We start from the raw sequence: 21,656 nt of genomic DNA, 5'->3' as shown, positions 1-21,656 counted from the left end.
TAAAGCCAGAAGGCTTCAGTTTGACGCAATTAAGATATTGTTATTGAGGATATTATATATTTTTTTCAGCGCATATTTTATAACCAAATAAAAAAAAAACTTAAAATTTCAAAAATTTACCAGGGAGCTTATAAGAATATTATTATTACATCACACGCCAAGGGAGTCAAAAAACTCATCGAGGGAGGGCATCTACGCTACAACTCTTCGTCTCACTACTCCACCAACCTTCATCATCTAACACCTTCTACTGCCGACTACCACCACTAGTACTTCCACAGACAATGACAACATCCATGCCCACGGCGGGATTCGAACCCGCAGCCTTTTGGCTGGAGAGCGGATACGCTAACCACTGGGCCAACCAGGCCGACGGTATTGAAGTTATTTTGGTATGCACTACTTCAAAGACCCGAACTCTGCCCAGGACTCTCCGTTCGCCTTTTATTAGCTTGATGAAACATATTAATGAGTTATTTGTGAAACATAATTTAAGCACTAATAAAAGGTGAAGTGAGGGTTCTGTGCAGAGCTCGTGTGTTTGAAGTAATACAATACCAGGATAACTCCAGTACTTCGCATTATATTCTCATAAGTTCTCTCTAAAATTTTAAATTTATATATGTGGTTATGAAAAATCGTCTATTTGAATAATAAAGATGCATTTAATGAGATAAAAATTTGACTGTATACTTAGTAAAGCATTCATACACTGGTGTCCAAAACTAAGGACAAACACTGTTTCTGAAGATTACAACCACAAATTGACGAATCAGCTTGCAGCAAATTGTATAGCTGACGATTTCAAGTAGAAAGCAGGTACACATTCAAATTTTCGAATCGCGTGCAAAGGGGTCACGTGGTAGCACTGAACAGAATTAAAGGCAAAATTCTGCGCTAAGCGAATTGTGTTTCAAAGAAGCTCTTCTTGTGAAAGAATAAAGTTGCAAACTTGGATGTCTTGTAATGTCCCAAAGACATCGTCTAGATCAGGCGTGGCCAACTTCATTCTACACGAGGGCCAATATATGATGACTGGTAGCCTCACGGGCCGCACACTTTTAGACGGAACTTAAATAAACTCTGCATTTTTTCAAGGCAATAGTTATATGTATTGAATTACTATATATGTTAAATCATTTTACTACTGGGAGAACAATATAAAATATTTGAAACAAACTGTCTCTCTGAAACTGATCACTAACCAGAGCAGAGCAAGTGCTTTCAATGATGCGTTACTCTGGAGCGCGTAGAAATCTACCACTCCCCCTACTACAACTCGCACAGAGAAGCAGTAGATTTTATAAATTGAGTAATCTTTTTAAAGCAATTTTGATTCTTTGTTGAGAATATAAATTGTTTCCGTCATCAGAAATAATGAATATAACTAGTATATCAATCAGAAAATCTGCGGTCGACACTAATAGCTAAATTAATAAATAATACATATAATTTAATATAGTTTTTATCCTGCCGCGGGCCCACAAAATCACGTTACGGGCCGCATGCGGCCCTGCTGTTGGCCACCTATGGTTTAGATCAGGAGTGTCAAACTCAAATTGGTCTGCGGGCCATTTGCTATAAAACTATCTCAAGTGGGCCGCAAAAAAATTTTCGACTAAAAAAACCTGCACTAATTAGAAGCGAAGAGAAGTGAAAAAATGAGTATAAATAAATTGGAAAATTAATAAAGAAAATTTTATTTATTCTAAGCATTACAAGACATAAAATAATATTATGATTATGACAACTCAAAAAAAAAATAATATAAAGAATATTTTTATTATATTAATATTTACAATAGATAGCATTTAATCCAAATTAAAACGAAATTAAATTTTATTTATATAAATCAAATATTTATACATTCTAAAAAAAAAAAAAAAAAGTATAAACTCTCATTAATAAGCATCACAAAAATTTAAAGAGCGTTAGTTTGAAAATTTTTGTGTTTGCGTTGAAATAAAATACTATTATATATATATACTGTATATATATTGCGGGGGGGGGGCCTATATTTTGAATTTTTAAAGGAATTTTTAAATGTTACTGAGAATATTTTTCGGAAAAATTATATTTTCGGGTTAAAAAAAATATATATATATATATACTTGCATAATATAATTATAATAATTTAATTTCAGTATTTTTTTCCCGACACTTGACTACGTTTATTATTAACCAGCCTGTCAAAATTTGGACTCAAAGATTGTGAGCATACGACCGTCATTATTGCAGAAAGGTTGACGTCGGTTAATCTTGATCTGTGGGCTGTTTTGTTACCTTTCATACATGAGAATAATTGTTCACATAAATAGGTGCTTCCAAAATAACATATATAATATTTGCTGCAAACTTTTTTTATTTCCGGATATTTTTGACCTAAATAACTGTATATGTTTGGTACTTGGTTTCGCTTTTAGAATGGAATCATTTCGGAAATCAATAAATTGTTCCTATTTGAATATATAAATAGGAGTTTTTTCGAAATTAAAGGAAAAAGGATCCGTAAAAAACGAAAAAACTTCTTGCTCCTTGAAATCTTTAAATCGCCTCTCAAATTCTTCTTTTATCTTTTCTAGTTTGGGACAATATTGAGAAAAGGTAAAACTTTGATTCTTATTGTTCAACTGTTCACACATAGGAAAGTAATTTAGAATATTCTCTTTAAATGATTTTGAAACAAAACTAACTTACATCTAAAACTCCAGTGCATCATACATGTGTGTTATTAACTGATCTTTCCCCTGAAGTTTGACATTTAAATCATTCAAATGTCCTGTAATGTCAACTAAGAATGTCAGATCTTGTACCCATATCTGATCATTAAGAAATGCAACATAATGAGTTTTCATTTCTAGGAACAATTTGATCTCTAAAAGTAAAAAAAAAGCTTTTTAGAACCTTATGACAAGATAACCAACGAATCCCTGTGTAGTAAGGTAGCCCTTCAAATTCACTCTCCAAGTCTTTTAGAAATTGTGCAAACTGGCGGTGATTGAGGCCCTGGATCGGATGAAGTTCACGGTATTTGTCACAGGCTTAAGTACGCTGCTCATTTCCAACATTTTGGAGCACAGGACCTGCTGATGAATAATGCAGTGGAAAGATTGCAGTTTTGGAATGTCTGGATACATTTCCTTTAACTTTCCTGCGAGTCTTGACACAAAAACCTTTATTTTTGCCTGTCATTGCTGGAGCACCATCGGTTGTCACTGCTACGAGCCTGTTCAGAGGAAGTTGATATTTTTCAAAAATGTCTTCCCCTGTAGTGGTTCCATGAATGGAAATCATTTCCAAGAACTCGTCAGTAATATTCATATTATCGTAGCAAGACCGAGAAACAAAGCAACTTGAGCCACGTCGTGAATATCGACACTTTCGTCAAGTGCAATTGAAAAGCACTGTACGTTTGCGGATATTTCTTGCAACTGGTCACGCAGATTATCTGCCATTTCGGTTATTCTTTCTATCACAGTATTTTTAGACAAAGAAATATCGCGAAATACTTGCACATTTTTGGGACATACGTTTAAGGGCTGCTTTTATCATACATTCCTTAACCAAGGAACTGTCACTAAAAGGTTTGGAATGTTTCGCCAATAAATAGCTGATTTCCTAACTAGCTCTCACTGCTGATTCAGTATCTTCCATAATTTTTGAAAATACTTGTTGTTGACTTTGAAGTGAATTCTTCATACTTCTTAGTTTTTCTTCTCTCAGTTTACCCTCAAAGCGTGAATATTATTCTTTGTGAATTTTATCGTAGTGCCTTTTATATTATATTCTTTGGCGACACTAATTATTTCGTTACAAATAATGCATCACAATTTTGTCATTTGTTTCAGTGCATAAATAATTTAATTCCCATTTTTCTTGAAATTTTCTCCTCTCATCAGCAATTTTTCCTTTTTTCTTGTTGGCTTGGAAAGCGACATTGCCTCGGTGAATAAATATGGTATTAATATTATTAACATTTTTTATAAAAATGTTTGAATAAAACCGCACAAAACTGTAGACCAGTGCATGATACTATTGCAAATAAAAATAATAAAAGGGATTCTCTCACTGCTAGATTGTCGTTGAATCGCGTTCGGAGCACTGACCTCAAAGATCACTGATTGACTGTAGCAGGCAATTATAAACTCATAGCTGAATTCCCATCAGTGCGTATGCTGCGCGCCACGTGAACAGCTAGTAGCCAATAGAATTCAACTTTTTCAGTACGCTACCAGCAGCGTGCTGTAAATTAACAATGAAAGCATAAATATAGTTTACGGCTGATTAGGATCGGATCTAACATTGAAATTGCGACATAAATTTTTATTATTGCAATTATATTATAGCAGATTGTTGCATCCATATTGTAACTATATAGTTTACGATTGATTAGGATCGGATCTAACATTGAAATTGCGACATAAATTTTTATTACTGCAATTATATGACAACAGGTCGTTGCATCCATATTGTAACTATGAAAACGAATAAATCGATACCGTATTTATTCGAATATAACTCGCGCTTTTTTCCCCAAAAAATTAAAGCTAAAAAATCATTGTGAGATATATATGCGGGGATTTTTAGAAATTAAAGTTTTCAGGAAAAAAAACTGAAAATGGGGATGAATTAACAAGAATCTCCTCTTCGTTATAGCTACTTCCGGCCTCCAGAGCAGTTTCCTTGTGTGCATTGTCAAAGTCATCTATCCAAATAGCGTCATCTTCTTTCCCATTATTCCAAGTAAAAATTACAAGTAATTTACAAGATTTTAGATACGTAATGAACACCCTTCACGAATGTCTGAGAAGTGAAAGCAGAACATAAAATAGACAGCAATGGTAGGCCAATAGAGATAGAACAGCTATGAATATGTGGATATGATTGGTGCGGTATTAACAAAAGATCGCGTGACCAAAACACAAAACCAAGCCGACATTTTTGAGCTGAAATGCTAATTCTCTTTCCATAATATCTGAAATGTCTTAACAACATTCACACTATGTCTTAGTTTTACCACGTTTACGAATCTTATAGCGGCTTTGTGTTTGAGTTAGTGGGGCACTCGCACACATCTAACTAAAAACAATAGATTTTAGCTGATACTGTGTTTGCTGGTGAAACATATGGTTTTGCTTAAGTCTAAACAGTGGGAGTTAATGTGGGAGGAGACATGTGATTCATTAGTTAGTGCCGTTTTTATACCAGTTGTCTCTAATTGCAGTTGGGGAAGGCATGTTGTTTACCGCGGGGAGCGAGTTATTGTTCTGATGTGAAAGTGGTTAAACTTTATTTTCGTGTGCGATGTACAGTACATGCAAAACTTTTTAATTTCTTTTTTCATGAAAAGTAAAATCAGGGTACAGGAGTGTGAGTCATATGCGAGGGCGAGTTATATTCGAGTAAATACGGTATTTCTGTTCTATTATAAAAAGAAACCATCCTTTTTAAAAATCTTTCTTTGAGGCGTTGGGGGCCTCAAAGAAAGCCGCCAGTTTGACATCCCTGGTCTAGATGATTTCATGCGTGGAAGAATTATTGGAAATCTCGAAGAAGGCCGCAGAATTACTGATATTGCCAGACACCTTGGAATCTTACATAATGTTGCATTCAAGCTCCGATCTGCGTTTCAAATCAATGGAATGTGTTCCAGACGTTTGCTAAGCGATCATCCTCTCTCTACCACGGGTCATGACAGATTTTTGGTTATAGCAGCAAAATGTACTCGATGCACCACGGCAGGTCAGCTTGTAAGTCGGCTCCATTCAAGCACAGGTATGCATATATCTGGACACACTGTGGCAAGACGTCTCTGACAAGCAGGCCTATATGCCTGAAGGCCTGTGGTCTGCGTCCCTTTATCCACCTCTCATCGCTGAGCACGTTTTTAGCGGTGTGTTGTATCCATAAAAATTGGACAAAGACACCAACCCGTTAATGTACGCTTTACAAATGAGAGTCGTTTTAGTCTTTCCTCCAATTCTAGACGATACTTGATCTGACCTGAAAGGTAGTACTGTTACCATCGCGAAAACGTTCTTGAAAGGGATAAATACTGCGGTGCTGGGGTCATGGTGTGGGGAAGCATTATTCTTAATAGGCGCACCGAATTACAAGTGCTGGAAAAAGGGATTTTGACTGGTGAGCGATATTGCAACGAAGTTCTTCAACGTCATGTTCGGTTGTTCCGTGGGGGCTGTAGGCGTAGAATTCACTTTTATGGATGACAATGCCATACTACATCGTACACGAGCGGTGAAGATCCTTCTAGAGCCTGATGATGTTAATTGAATCGAGTGGCCAGCACACTCCCCAGATGTCAACCCTATAGAACACGTTTGGAGCGCAACAGGGAGACGTATTGCTGTTCGAAATTCCCCTCCAGAAAACAAACAAGGTTTATCCTTGCTCTGAAGGAGGAGTGGGTCAGTTTGCCTCAAAGAACTTCTGAATCACTTGGTGCTAGGCATGGTATGACGTTGCGAGAGCTGCATCACAGTTCGGGGTGGACATATTCCATACTGAAATGTCTCTCCGCATAGTTTTCTGTAAGCACTGTACATTAATTCATTAACTACGTCCTTAGGATATGTTTGCCAAGAACGTATTGCAATTTAATGTGTACGAAATTTATAACACATTTTTGTAATATAATTTATTATTTTGCTGGCAATTAATGCAATTAATTTATGTCCACATTTGGCTGTTATCATGAAAATTTTTTCATGTGCAGCTAAAAATGTAGTTCGTCCTTAGCTTTTGGACTCTAGTGTATTATGAAAGCAAACAAAAAGAAATGAACGTTTCCAGCGAGAACGTGATCCACCTTAGCTAAGAGTTACCTATAGATGCATAAATCTATGAATAACATATGCAGCCGCAACTCGTGGTAAAGGCGGCTCAATCACACTGCCCTAATTAGAAATGTGTTTCCTGACCTAGAAAACCATTTTCCTGTTATGAAATTATGACATAACAAAAACGCAACTGAGAATTTGATTAATCAATCGTTTTTAGAGTACGCTCTCTTGCAAAACAAAAGTTTATTGAAACGCACATACAGTGGCGGATTAAGGATAGTTGCCACCCCCCCCCAAATAATAATAATAATAAAATAAAATAAATGTTAGGTGGCAAATAAATGAAATTTTGTACTTTTGAATTTTTTGAACTTCTGGATTTTTATGCCTGTTAAAGGATGATAAATAATAAAATTTTTATTTATTTATTTTTAATTTTTTTATCAGTTTTTTTACAATTTTACAAGTTTTTTTTTATTTGCACTACACTCAAATAATGAAAACACGAAAAGTCACACTAAAAAGTTATTTTTTTAACAAACACCTCACTCTTACACGATTCAATAACAAATGAAGTTAAGGAGCAACCAGGCGAAACTTCCTATCTCGGCAATGCAATCAGTTTTCGACCTCGAAGCTGTCAACAGCGCCGTGCGCCGACATTGGTAATGCGGTTTAATTTAAAGCGTAGATCGCGCGCTGTTCAAAATACAAAATACGAAGCTTGTCAACTAGCGCCGAGATTGGTATTGCGGCATTATTTAAAGAGTAGATAGTGCGCGCCGTTCAAAAGACGTATTAAAACGTAATTGTTTTGAAAAAATTTCGCTTAAAATAATCACGATTTTTATGATGTTTACTGAAAACATTAATCTATTTTAAAACACTATAGGAAAATGTCTTGGCTTGGGGCCTCCAAAGCTTGGGGCCCCAAGCCACGTGCCTCATTGCCTTAATGGGTAATCCTCCACTGTGCACATAGTTCGAACACACAGAAATATGGCCGCAGTGCATTACAACGGAATTAACTGATGAAGATATTACTTTTTGTTCCACAAAATGACGACATTATAAATAAACTATATCAATATCAAGCTAAGCAGAGCCCGTTGCTAGGCATTTTAATTAATGCTGATGCAATAGTTTTATTTACTTGCTTCATGTCCGAGTTAGCTTCGGAAGATTACACACGTTACCAACCACTGACCTGATCAATTTTAAAACTATGAAGGATTTTGTACAAATAAAAATACAGCATATAGACATTCTCTTCATGCTGGCTAACAGATTTTCGAATTCAATTTTAAGTTATTTGCGACAAGCATCCATTTTCTTTATTAATATGCAGTATTCTATTATCTTTAACTTACTTAAATATAAGATTTTTTTTTTTAAGTTTTTCATTCTTTATATTGTCAACTAGTTTTGGTTTTGTGGTTGCCGAGTTGGAGAATTTCAATCACAACACAAAATGTTGCAGCTAGGAATGTGACAGTGTCCAATTCCGGCCGACTGTTTAGATGTTTAACGAGACGCCTGCCTATCAATCTGCCCGGAAATATGGCACTTCCCAGATATTGTTTTCAAAAGATGCAAGGAAATATTCAAGTTCCGCTTCTTTAATTAGAAATTTCTTTAAACAGATTAGCTGCACACGTTGATTTATGAAGATAAATTTATCAAATAAGCGAACTCGCTGGAACACAATCGAAATTTTAAACGATCATAGCGACAATGAAAGGATTTCTGTGTTGTGTGACTTGACAGAAGTTCATCGATTATTCGAATAATGGACAGAACACGTGCCTGCGTGCGCGAGTTTGTCAAGACAAAAGCTAATTAACAGGCAAATGAAAGAATGTTACAGTATAGTAACTGTTATTAAATACTAGATTGCTGTAGACCATTAACGCATCTCCGAATCTTATTTCCTCTCCCCCACTCCCCCCCCCACCGCCGTTGTCAATTTTGGTGTTGATTCATTTCAACGAATAGTGTCTTTAATATCTTCAATAGTTTAATATTTTTAATATATGAAAAAACAGTTAAAAATTATGTGTTTTTTGAGACACACCTTTCTGCGGGCTGAAAATACAAGGAGAATGATCACAAAGAGCCACACAAATGCAGTTATGAAGAGTACAAGAAGTATCACGGTCCTAGAAAAAAAAAAAAAAAAAAAAGGAAAGAAAAGAAACGTCACATTAGTAACAGGAACATATAACAATCTACATTTACTACTTTGCATATGGTTTACAATATATTTATTTCATTTTTATTAAAAAATAATTATGCAAATGATTTCACTTGGAATCTATTAACTAATATTTCACTTTAAATTACCTCATAAATTCTAAGATGATTGCATATTCCTTATCATACAATTATAACAAGAAAATTTTCATTATTTAGATATAAAATTATGATGACGTATGTTGTTTTCGTTACTGGTTAGATTGCGTGAACAAGGCTATATTCAAGTGAGGCAAAGCTGATTTTGTTTGTTGCATTACTAGATATTCAGTTTTGTTGATCCTTATGCTGATATTAACAACGAGAGATAACTTCGACTTTGACCAGGCTCTTATACTAATCATACGGTTGCCTCCTACTGGAGGCAAAGTGACTTGGATCGTCATCCGTCCCAGGAAGAACTGCACGCCTACTAATGCCCAAGTCAGCCAACCGCAGACTCCTTATCTGATTTCGGGAAGTTAGCAGGAAAAAAAAAAAAAAAAGACATGGAAAGAACGTACCATGAATGATGTTCATTGTTGCAAATAACTGCAACAATGAGCCAGTGTCTGATTCGTTCTCAGCGCCAAAGATCAATGGATGGTTTGAGCGACCGATACTAAAAGCAGAGCATGGTCTGTTGTCTTTGGTTCTCTTGTCGGTAATTACCGACAAGAAGAGCAAGGAATATCCTATTAAAGGAGACAACCACGACACTTAAGCTGAAGCTCCCCAAATGGCGACAACTAACGACTAAAACATATATGGAAGCGGAGGACTAGAGGAAAACAGCTCATCCCTCATCAGCAACTTGTAGTTAGACACAACAAAGCCTGCAGCGTGAGCCACTTGGGATAAAATTCTGATCGACTTCAGCAAGGTAAAACCCGCTCAGGAGTGCAAACACATTTGTGACTCATATCAAGTAATTCTCGTTACGCTCAATAACGGTAAAGCTTCCACCAGCAGCTTCTCCATACAAATCCCATAATGGAATGCAGATAGCCTGGTTAACAAAATCCTCCAATCACCTCAGTAGAGAAATAGTCCTGGATTGTTTTCTCCTCCATCTATTCGACAATCCAGATGCTCAGGAAGTACACCCTGTTTGAGAAATATGCCAGATGAGGTTGTTCTGTTATCTGAGTTAAGCGAAATATACAACAATGAGATTGTGAGCCTGCAACTACAAAAATATTACTGGGGTAAATATCCGAACTGCCACTAAGGAATGGCCAAAGATCTACGCGGTTCACATTCACCAGTTAAGCAACTGTTGAGTGTGAACACTCAGCAGTTGCTTTTACTGCTGAGATCTCACGCACTAATGGCGAAGTTGTGTGGGTAGCCAGATTTCCGATTTCAATACTAAGTATACCGCCTGTACCATTGAACTGCAAACGGCAGCATCAGGTCCACTCAAATCTATGCATTATCGAATGGAATGACTGGATGCCCAGACATCCTAGGCATTATTATATTCCAAAATGCTGTGTATTAATATCAGATACTGATGGTGGACGCCTTTAATTTGGACCATAACCTGATCTTACTTCGCTTAGGTTCGATACGATGACATTCCCAGACTGTTCATCTACTATCAAAAGGGCAGGGAAGCTTGCTTGTCCTCAACTTCATCGGTCCAGTACTAACCAAAAAAACTGAAGGTGAAGATAATCTGTCGAGGTAATCAAGTCCACTGTCCGTATAGCAATTGATATTTCTTCTGCTATGCGAGCAGTAGACCAACCCTAACCAACTTCAGTAGAAAAGTATAAATCGCATCAAAAAAAAAAGAAAAGAATAAAGCCAGACGGCTTTACCACAGAAGTTTAGTTCCAGTGGATCGCCAAACACTCAGATGCCACAAACCTGTTCTGTTATGCTTTTAAAGATTACCGAAGCCATTGCTCGCTTCGGTAATCTTTATATGAGACCACGCTTGGCGTGGGGGCATTGTTTACCCCGGTGTAGATTCAGTACTAATGGAATAAGGACCAGTCTTCATTTAAAGTATATAAATAACTTCTAGATTCAATAAACTGAACTTCCATGTCCTTGGAAAACTAAGATCGATAAGTGGTAGATAAGTAGATACACTTAAAGCATACGATGTTTGGGCACACCTAACGATATATATATATAGGCACTGCGAGAATATATGGTAGGATAATTTTCTTATGCGGTATAGTGTCTAATTGCAAGAATCCAGGCCCTAATAATGAATCGAAGTTCAGGAACCTTTCTGGTAAGGCAACTAATTTCTGTTACACTTGGCTCAGACAGGTTTCCAGTATTTTGGGGAGTAATAAAAGTGCTTAAATTTATTAGTTCTTTTTAATACCCTATTACTTTTTAGCAGAAGAAATGACTTAAAGGAGTTGAGGATAGAGACAGTTTCGGTAATTTTAAGAATGAATTAATCTGATAAATGTTATGGGTAGGTGAAATAATATCACAGTAACAAACGCGAGATTAGCTCGCGTAGTGATATTGATACTAATATTCATTTTCACTGGTATTATTAGTATGGTGACTAATTAAGAATAGTTAATAAAAGAAACTGCTCTATAGGTTAGTAATTCGTCAATAAAAGCTTTTATTGACTACAATTTTTAATAATTAATACAAATTGAGAGGTTCATATGCAAGTATCTCCGTCATCCTACTTATCGGAGGCATAAAGCGGATTGAAAAAAAAAAAAAAAAAACATGAAGCAAATCTCTGAGGAAGAGATTCTGTATTATTTAACAGTTAACCCGCCCCCCATAGTAATTAAGGTATTAGATTTCCAACTCTTCATGGATGGATTTATTAAAAAATATTCACTTCACCTCGTACAAGACAAAGTTAAAAATTAACATTAAAAACTACATTTTGTTGTTTTTTAATTCCACTTAAATTTAAACTTTCTAACAAACTAAACGTGATCTACATCCTTAATAATGCGGATACTCACAAAAGATAAGGAGAGATTTTCAAAGAATAGTCAACTCATGTTAATGGTATCGCTGAAATTATTTCTTTACTCAATTTTTCTGCGCTAACAGCGTGCTCTTAGTCGAAAAATCTTAATACAGTTAGTATAATGTATACGGGATACTAAATTGTATTAAGATTTTTAAAGCAAACAAAACGAGTAACAGCTAAGATCGGTGCGTGTTGAGAATCTCTATGCTAATTCCTTATGTGATCGAAATTGTATATAAGGAACAGTGAAGTTTCAAATTTTGAGTATCACAAATCGTATGAATCAATCACAGAAGCAAATAACTAATTTTCCTTGAAAGTGCATTTTTTGTTGTTGAGGAAAACAGTGAAGGGTAATCTATTTCTTGGCTTTTATGCTTGTCCATTGTTTTACAATACCTGGTTAGACTGAACCAGGAACTGTTTTCAACTACACGAATGCATGGGGGAAAAATTGCATTGAAAGATAATTTGCTGTTGCATATTAATCTTCAAACTTTGTATCTTCTGGATCATCCATAAATTATATAACGTTGTTTTGGAATTTTTAGACTTCTTCCCTTAAATCCCCTCCTCAAACGTCACGTAATATACTGAAACGCCTCCACTCCTAGTAAACCGTTTCAAAACAACGAATCTGCTATTTTAAAATCTTGATTCTCTAATATGTTACTTTATTTAATAATATTATTGAATTTCGCAATTTTTTTAAAATTATCGACACGATTGATCCACTGAATGCAAAAAATCGGGTTCATCATTTACTCTTAGTTAATCAAAACTGTAAGTTGATCTTGAAGAAGCCATTCTACATCTTCACTTTTCTCTAAGCAATTATTACCAATATTTCATTACTTCGCTTCTAATGCAGCAATAAGCGAGCCTAATTTTGGGATAGAGTTTAGAGAAGTACACGAGATGCGAAATGAAACATGTCTTCCACTTGTTTCCAGGTGTTTTTTTTAATTTCAAAAAAGGTATTAATTGTTCAAATTAAACATATTTGGTCGTTTGAAAGTTAAGCATAAAAAACTTATTATTTAATACTGACCATATACAAATATTTTAACATTCTTTGCCTACCAGTTTCGCTAGCAGTTTGCTAGCGAAACTGGTAGGCAAAGAATGTTAAAATATTTGTATATGGTCAGAATTAAGCAATAAGTTTTTTATGCTTAGGTATTAATTGTATGCAACGATTTATTTCTATTTGTTTATTCTAAATTATATATATATATATATATATTCGCATATACACACACGCACACATACAAACTAGGGGGATCTCCCCCCCCGGCTCCCAACCCCCCGAGTTCCGGGCTGATAAGCCGGTTCGCTATTGTTTTAAAACATCCAACAAATTGTTGTCTCATGAAGGCAAACACATTGTTGGACTATTATTTAAATTAAGGGGATATTAAATCCCACATTGTTTTAAAACCGAATAAGAAACTCAAAGATTGGAATCAGAGAGTTTCATGCCGAATATAGTAAACTATAAAAATATCGGCGATTACTAGCGTGAGCTAATGCAAGTAGTCCTAGTACGTAGTACAATCTCGGGCAACTCGCAGCAAAGGTGGTAAAGTTCTGATCGTTATTCTTGGTATTTTCCATAATGTAAAAACACATTTCCTAGGAAATGTATGCTGTTATTACATTATGGGGGGGGGGGGTCACTATCCAGACCGGTTTCAGCCTTTTTTGAGGCTTCATCAGTGAGTAGCTAGACTAAATTAATAATACAAAAGGGTATAGCGAAAAGAACTTATGTATTCTGCTATACGAGTTCAAACAGGTGCACCCATTAAGTTACTTAAAGTAACATTGTTGGACGTTTCAAAACAATGAAGAGACAAAAAACTTGACAAAAAAACGTTTCAAATTTCGGCTTAACGTCTTAATCCGGTTCAAAACAATTAAGAGACAAAAAACATGACATAAAAATTTCAAATTTCGGCTTATTATCTTTAAATATATATATATATATATATATATATATATATATATATATATATATATATATATATATAGAATGGATATTATTAAAATTAAGGGGATATTAATTGAAACCCGAATCTCTGTCCCCACGCATTTATGCATAATTTGTGTTCAATCCCGAACCACATCTTCCAAATTTACTAAAGATGCATTTCTATATATCAAGATTGACCATTACAGGTGACATTACTGATTAATGTATTAAAACTGAAATTTGGATACTTACCTTGGAAGAATAATGATTTGGACCAAGGTAAGCAAGAGAAGAATCCCTAGTACACATGCCAAACCATTGCCGAATCCATGATCTTGCTCTTCGTGATACTGCAAGGGAAAATAATACTTTGTGATTATTTTGATGACAACTAAATGATGTCCAATTATGTAATTGGACATCATTTAGTTGCGTTCAATTGAGGATTACAGGAATGGGATATTGCAGCAAAGTATCTGTTTCGTGTGTATGGGAAGGTCGTGTGGAGGGGGGTAAGGAAATTAATGATGTACAGTTAAGAGAGGGCGGGCCTTCGTTGGTATCTCAAAGACAAAAAATTACCTCATCCCTATTATGTCAGTGATAATAAATTCATTTTATTTATGTGTACATCGCAATAAAGGATTCAGTAAGCTACATTACCACTCTTCCTCTGCCCTCCATTCCCAGTTAAATGTCTTCTGTTAATACTTGGAATGCTTCGTCCATATTACGCACTGTATTTCCTCATGCTGTCTTCCATTCGGGTGTTAAACCCAATGGTCGGCTAGTTTTGTGAATGCCATACGGCCTAAGTTTTATTAGCGAGGGGATTAAGCCTATTTTCCACAGTCTGATTTATGTGTTCTCCGGTTGGAGTTCATTCGTTTCCGGAAGGAAAGTACCATTATCTCCGCATATGACTGGATAACTGATCTTTAGCTGAAAAGCCCTTATATGCTTTGTCTTAAACGGGATTCGAACCCGGCTGTTTCCAATCAAAACGTGCGTGCAATTTGACTAGACCAAGGAGACGACACAATGTGGATTTTCGACTGCACAGATTTAGTCATTTGGTTTGATATTTTGTTTGTTTGATCCATGATGGTGGGGATAAAAATCTTCCAATCATAGTGCAATATCAATTAAGTTAACGGCGAAAAAAAAAAAAAAAAAAAAAACGAAGGGAAAAGTTCAATTTTTTTTTTTAATTTTCATTACCTAATAATAATTAACACGATCATTAAATTCAGTCCTTTTAAATTCTCCATAAAAGTTTTATTATTACGAACATGCCCTCTGACATGTAATCACTACGAATGATTTTTTTTTTTCTGTTCGAAAAAAAATAATTTGTCGTATTTGGTTGAAATTCGGTTTCTGAAGGTAAGGATACTTTTTTTTTTTTTTTTTTTTTTTTTAAGGGAACTGAAAACCTATCTTTATTTCAGTTGAAAAGCATGTACAAAGGGGTTTTGCTTCCTAACGGCATTCAAAGGTGTCATTTCGCAACTAAAGGGCATCCTTCGCCAGCGACTCGGCTACTGAAACTCCCTGTGAAAGCCTCTGTTATTCACGTACACAATTCGGTCCTCTAAGTACAAAAACTTTTATTTTACATTTTCTTAGTTAATCAAGTTTCTCAGAACCAAACAGGTCTGTAATATTTTTTATGGGAAGTTTTAGCAGCTTTTTATGCATATTCAGCTGTATTCAAAATTAACAGTACCACAGATCTTATTACAATTAAATAATCATTAGCGCTTTTGATCATCAATAAGTCTTGCTTATTTTTATTTTAAAAAAAAGAAAAATTGCAGCGCCGTAGTTCACTGCAGAATATATATTTGCCCTATCGGCCCAAAGTGAATCCAGCGGTGCACGTCTGCTCACCTTCCCAGATTGTCTAGAAAATATCAGACATTTGAATCTGCTAATCTTTGCTGACTTCATATATGTATATCTCGAGAATCCCTAGTTATTTGCATTTATCGAAATGTAAAAATGGAGTGAGAAAAAGAAATTTAAGTCTCAAGATTGGTGGGTTTATTCTTGTGTGTTTATTTAAAGTGGAGAGGAATTAACTAAACTACTGAGTTAAGCAATAGAGTGATTTGCTAATAAATTAATCAAGCGATTGCAACAATAAACCATCAAATATCACACGCAAGAAACTGAATCTCAATTGTTGAGAACTATTCAAATATTTCTATATTACAATATATATTTGAAAATAATTCTCAACAATTGAGATTCGTTTTCTCGCGTGCCTTGTGTGTGATATTTGATGGTCTATTGTTGCAATCGTTTGCAACAATAATGGATCAGTTTTATACGCTATGGAAGTTCAAGTTATTGAAATATAATATTATTCAAGTATCAGTTTTATCACTTTGTATTTGGTTAAACCAGGCACGACACTGATGTCAAACTTAATGGGGGGGGGGGGGTAAATTTTATGACCTGAACGACTTATTCGTTGCCGAAATACAGCAGAGAAAACCCTTGTATTAAAAATTGTAGCCTCAGAAAATGCCCTAAAGTTTAATTGTATTATGTATTATTTAATTTCGGAAAATTCGTTAACATGTTTGCAAAGAATAAACAAATGACTCGAACGCCTGTAATCATCCCGAAGAAGTTATAAACATGCATATTGACATAGGAACACGGAGAACAAGTTGAATCGATTTTGTTTCATCTCGATTATCCTCTCCTGGATAATAAGAAGGGTTGAATTCAGCGAAGCACAGAAAACTCGGTTGTGAAGACGTCTCTTCACATTGAATCTCGCAAGAAAGAAAGAGAAAGAGAGAGAGAGAGAAGAGAGTTCAAAGGCAATGCATTAAGTCTTAACCAATCGAGTAAAAGTGGCAATTCTTGAGTAAATAGTGCATCTTCTCGTAGCCGCCACAGGGGATTCTTCGGGCCTTGATACGGTCACATCCACTTCGCCAGCATCTTTGATCTTGACGACGAAAACCACTTAGGTTTGTTACGATTTTTCCATGAATTTAACTTCTTATCTCTTTCCTTCTATCTTTCTTACCGGTCTTTCTTTTTCTTGGCTCGTTTTGTCCGTATTTGTGCTATCAGTCTACCTCTACATTCAATTACCCGTACTTTGTTTATCGATCAAGTATCGCTGCTTATTTTGTGTAACACCCCCTTTTGATATGTCCGCAGGAAATAAGTAGCAAAAAAAAAAGATATTAAATCTGTAGGGGGAGAAACAGGTTGCTTCTATTCGTAAAGGCTAATGAATTTTGGGAAGTAGATGATGCGGAATAAACTACGATAAAAAAAAAAAAAAGTATACAAGGAAGGCCATGGATTTTACTTCTGACGAAGTTGATGAAGGATTCCCCCCCCCCAAACCGAAAGTAATTACGATTTCATTTTCGTTGATGTTTTCAAAAAATAAAAAAAAAGAAATCCAGTCAGGAATACACAAGAGTTAGGCTTAAGATTTCAACTCGGTCAAATGCACCTAAGAAATAATACTATGGTTTTAATTTAACTAAAATAAAAATAATATTCGCCATCATCTATCAAAAAGGTTCATTTCGCGGAAGTTATTTTGATCATCTTGAAAATGTTCTTAAAAAGCAAAGAAATTTCTTATTTTAATCTCTAACGAAGTTTTCTGTGTTTATTTAAGATTTTTAAATATACGAGAATAAAAATATCACCCTTCAGATAGTTTGATTCCGAGAATGTGGGTCTGCTTGAAGAAGAAAAAAAAAAAAATTAAGGAAATAGTCGTTAAAATGTAAATTATGTGTCTTTTGCATTATAAAAAATCGAAGCCACCCTACTGTGAAAATATAGTAGTTTCGGGGAAAGGAAAAGTCGTTTCTAAATTATATAACGTTCATTATACCGTACTCGCATGCTATATTATTATTTCTAAAGGAAATGAATTACTGTAGATCGCTTGGGTAAACCCTGGGACGACATGACTTCCGCCTCAAATAAATCCTTTTTTTTATATATTATGTTGAAAGTATTGGGACAATCCTCCAAACGGAACACACACACACTCTTCTGTATATTCCGATCTTCGTATGTGGTCTACATTGCTTTAAAATAATGCATTAACAGATACACCTCTTCCCTCCCAGAGTAAATGGCGAATAAGAAGTTAACTTCGAAAGATATAGTATCATACGATGTCATACCAAAATCACTGTGAACTACATTATCAGTTGATAAGAACGTCGGGCGCCATCTCAGTCAAGAAATACAGAATAATTCGGAAAATCACCAAGGGATGTTCGTCAGGACGGTAGAAGAAATATCGGCAGTCTAAAATGGAAACGCTCCATCAAAGTTCAAGGAGTCTACAGGAGATAGTAATAGAACCCTTTTGGTTTATAAGAAATGTCAGCCTAAGCCACACATCAATCGTTGAAAATAACACCACGGACAATCCTGGCGTAGGGAACATCGCAACTGGTCTACAGAATGTTGCGAGTCTGTGAAGTGCAGCTATGAATCATGCTACGTTCTATTTCGTTCGGATGGGTGAAAGTAGGTGCGATAGACGCCCGAAAAATGCATCATATTCGCGTGCATGAACCCACCTGTCGCGTTTGATGACAGAGGTATAATAGTCAGTAGCTTTGTTTTTCCTGGTATGGACTCAGTATAGTGCCTGGATAGATGAATGAGATAACAGATTCTGGACAATGCAATGCATGCTTCCTACATTGTGGCAGTTGAAAAAGAAATTGGCCTCTTTGATGAAACTCAAACAGGCGAGTTTCTTTTTCAACATAATGCACCATAATTCACGCCGAAATAAGGGGCCACCACATGCTCTGAAGGGAAATGATGTAGGAAAACTCGAGTAGTTCGCACAGAGTTCTGCTCTTAACTGCACACCCTTGGGATAAAATGGATTGCTGGCCGAATTGGTCTTGTCTTCATCCAACGTTCCAGAATGCCGAAAGCATAGAAAATCGGATCAAGGCAAAAGAAGAGGCCCAGTTATTGACGCGTATGCAGTTTAGATGTCTCTGAAATATAGCACTGTTGCAAAACTGATTTAAACATCGGGAACGTAGAGATATACTTCGATACATAATAAAACCAATGTCACTTTACTAACTGCTAAAAAAACGCTTTGAATTCTTTGGACAACACATCATTTTATGCATATATCTTGTTACAAAATACGATGTCTACCAGAACTCCCTTATTCTTTAAAGGTATTGCATTATGTAAATTGCGCCCGACTTCTGTTTTATTTTATTTTATTTTTTATCATTATTTGACGAGAATAGTGTGCAAAATCAAGTCTATTATAATTTCGTAATGATTTTTCTAAAATAATCTAATACATAATTATAAATGGATATCGTAAATAACATTACCAGTAATAACTAACGATGCAGTCATTTTTCTAAACAAACATTACTGTGCGCATACTTAACAATGGTTCACGAGCCCAGCAGCAGACAATGCAACAAAAACGTATCTAATGTCTATCACAGTACAGCTTATTAAGATATTTTAAAACCTTTCGAAAAATAAAAGATTCTTTAAGAAGGTAACTACTGTACTTCAAAAACAAAAACTCTTTTTTTTTTTTCTTTCGTTTTCTTATCGTCATTATGAAATGAAAGAAACAACTGTTTACATCACTTTTATTTTCGTTCTTTCTCGTCGGCGCACGTGTTTTGTTTTCTTGTGAAAAGCCAAATAAATGGTATAACAATTTACATAATCCACGTTAAACTAAGTCCCAAGATGCTCGTTTACTTGTGCAAACACACAATCCCCAGGGAGGTTTTGATACAAGAGTAGTGCATCGCCTTGAAAACTCCATTAATTTAATGAGCACCGCGAGTTACAAAACGAAAAGAAAAGAAAGAGTTACAACTTAATGACACTACAAAGAGAGAAAAAAAAAAAATTTTTTTTTTTTTTTAGTAAAGTCAATTCCTTTTCAAGATCTGTTCTTGTGAATGGTTTCTTTGACGATCTAATCCAACATCATCCTTGCTTTATCGTGTTAAAGTAAAAGCAGTGGATACTCGACTAAATGAGGGAGCAAAATACGAAAAAGGGAAATTTATTGGGTGGTTCTGTAAATTACATAAAGCCGATATTTGCCATAATGGAAAGAGTAGTTTAAAAAAGGGGCATCTACGTTCTTTCCAATATTGCCATCGTATACGTGGGAATTACATTTCATCGACGCCATTTTTCACGCGTTATCTTGATTTGCTAGCTTCACCGTGTCATATTTTACCGACAACTTATAAAAAATCAAATGTAAACCAAAATAGTTTTCAGTTTTCCAACTATCGCAATGGCTAATGCAAACACACATTCATAATAATTGTGTGTGTGTGTGTGTGTGTGTGTGTGTCATGTGATCGAATCTGTTAAGCGTTGAAATCTCCATCAGAAGAGCCAAACAGAAAATTCGATTTTAATAGTCAAAACATTTCAGGAATTCAATTATTAAAAAAAATAAAAAAATAAAAATTTAAATCTTTCGTCGCATTTTTTTTTTTAATATATTATTATGTGATTCTAAAATTAAGAAACCACCAGCATCAGGGGAGGTTTTTGATCCAGTACACTAGATGATCACCTAAAAAGAAAATTTATGCCAAAAATAAAAATAAGTGTTATAATTTACAGGAGAATAACAAAGAATTTTATTCAATAATTTTTATTTCAAAAATCGGTGGAATTCCCCTCCCATACACGATTTAAAGAAAAAAAAAAAAACTCCAGTGAATCTCAGAAACCATAAAAATATATTTATTGTTAATGGGTATCGAATGTTTATTCCTATAACCCTGAGTATGTGTGTGTGTGTGTGTGTGTGTGTGTGTGTGTGTGTGTGTGTGTGTGTGTGTGGTAAGCACTGATTACACTGAACTGTAATATTAAGAATGTAGATAAGTGCGGAGAGTAATGCATTGCTTACGATGAAGTATCTTGTAAGCAAACAATCCCAAATGAGAAACGATGTCTCTATTTCACTTTAGAGCTCTTAAAGATTATTTGTCGCAAATTGACTTGAAAAAAAAAAAAAAATAATAATAAATAGCCAAGTTAAAAAGAAAATTTTTTCCATAATGGTAAAAGTACTTTTCGGGCTGGTAAATGCATTCTTAATGTTTATTACCTAAATATATCTTTTTTTTTTTGTTGTTTTTATAACCAAGACGGACATTTTTTTAATACCTTCTCAATTCACATGTTCATAGTATCATAAAAATAAGCCCATAAAACGCTGTATTGTTTATCTTAATAGACTGTCAAATTTGGTTTATATAAATTTCACCTGGCGGTAACAGAGCAAAAGTAAAATGAACGTTCAACAGTTCGACTCAAGCTCATAACAATAGCTCACGAACAAATGTGCGCGTGATGGAAATATATTGTTGCTGCGCGTGTAATGGACCGTGAGTAATGAAACTGTAAATTGAATAATTTGTTATCTTTGATATTTTGTGCATTATTTTCCTTGGATAGTGGAGTAGCTTGCAGGCAGTTCTTTTTTACTAATTCATTCAAGATATATAAAAGTTTGGGCGCTTTTTATAGCAGAACAGACATGTTATACGAGATGCAGAATACTGTTTTCGGAACCGATTTCCGAAACAGGATTCGTAGCATACAGATGAGATTTGCTGTGTGTTCTCTATAC

General features: G+C 35.1%; 1 protein-coding gene across 1 annotated transcript in view; it reads right to left on the bottom strand.

Annotated features, from left to right (window-relative positions):
• The window catches only part of LOC150105503 (adenylate cyclase type 1-like), a 280,605-nt gene that overhangs the window by 114,226 nt on the left and 144,723 nt on the right, over positions 1–21,656 (bottom strand). The window contains exons 11-12 of the mRNA XM_090393976.1: positions 14,234–14,331; positions 8,875–8,959 (exon numbers count right to left, since the gene is read on the bottom strand). Coding sequence (XP_090250102.1) covers positions 8,875–8,959; positions 14,234–14,331 — 183 coding nt within the window. The remainder of the gene's footprint in view (positions 1–8,874; positions 8,960–14,233; positions 14,332–21,656) is intronic.

Source organism: Typopeltis vanoorti, chromosome 6, assembly GCF_054136105.1.
Source record: "Typopeltis vanoorti isolate ZY-2024b chromosome 6, IOZ_Tvanoo_1.0, whole genome shotgun sequence".
Taxonomy (NCBI): Eukaryota; Metazoa; Arthropoda; class Arachnida; order Uropygi; family Thelyphonidae; genus Typopeltis; species Typopeltis vanoorti.
Note: the sequence above shows the minus strand (reverse complement) of the source record. Positions and strands in the feature narration are given on the sequence as shown.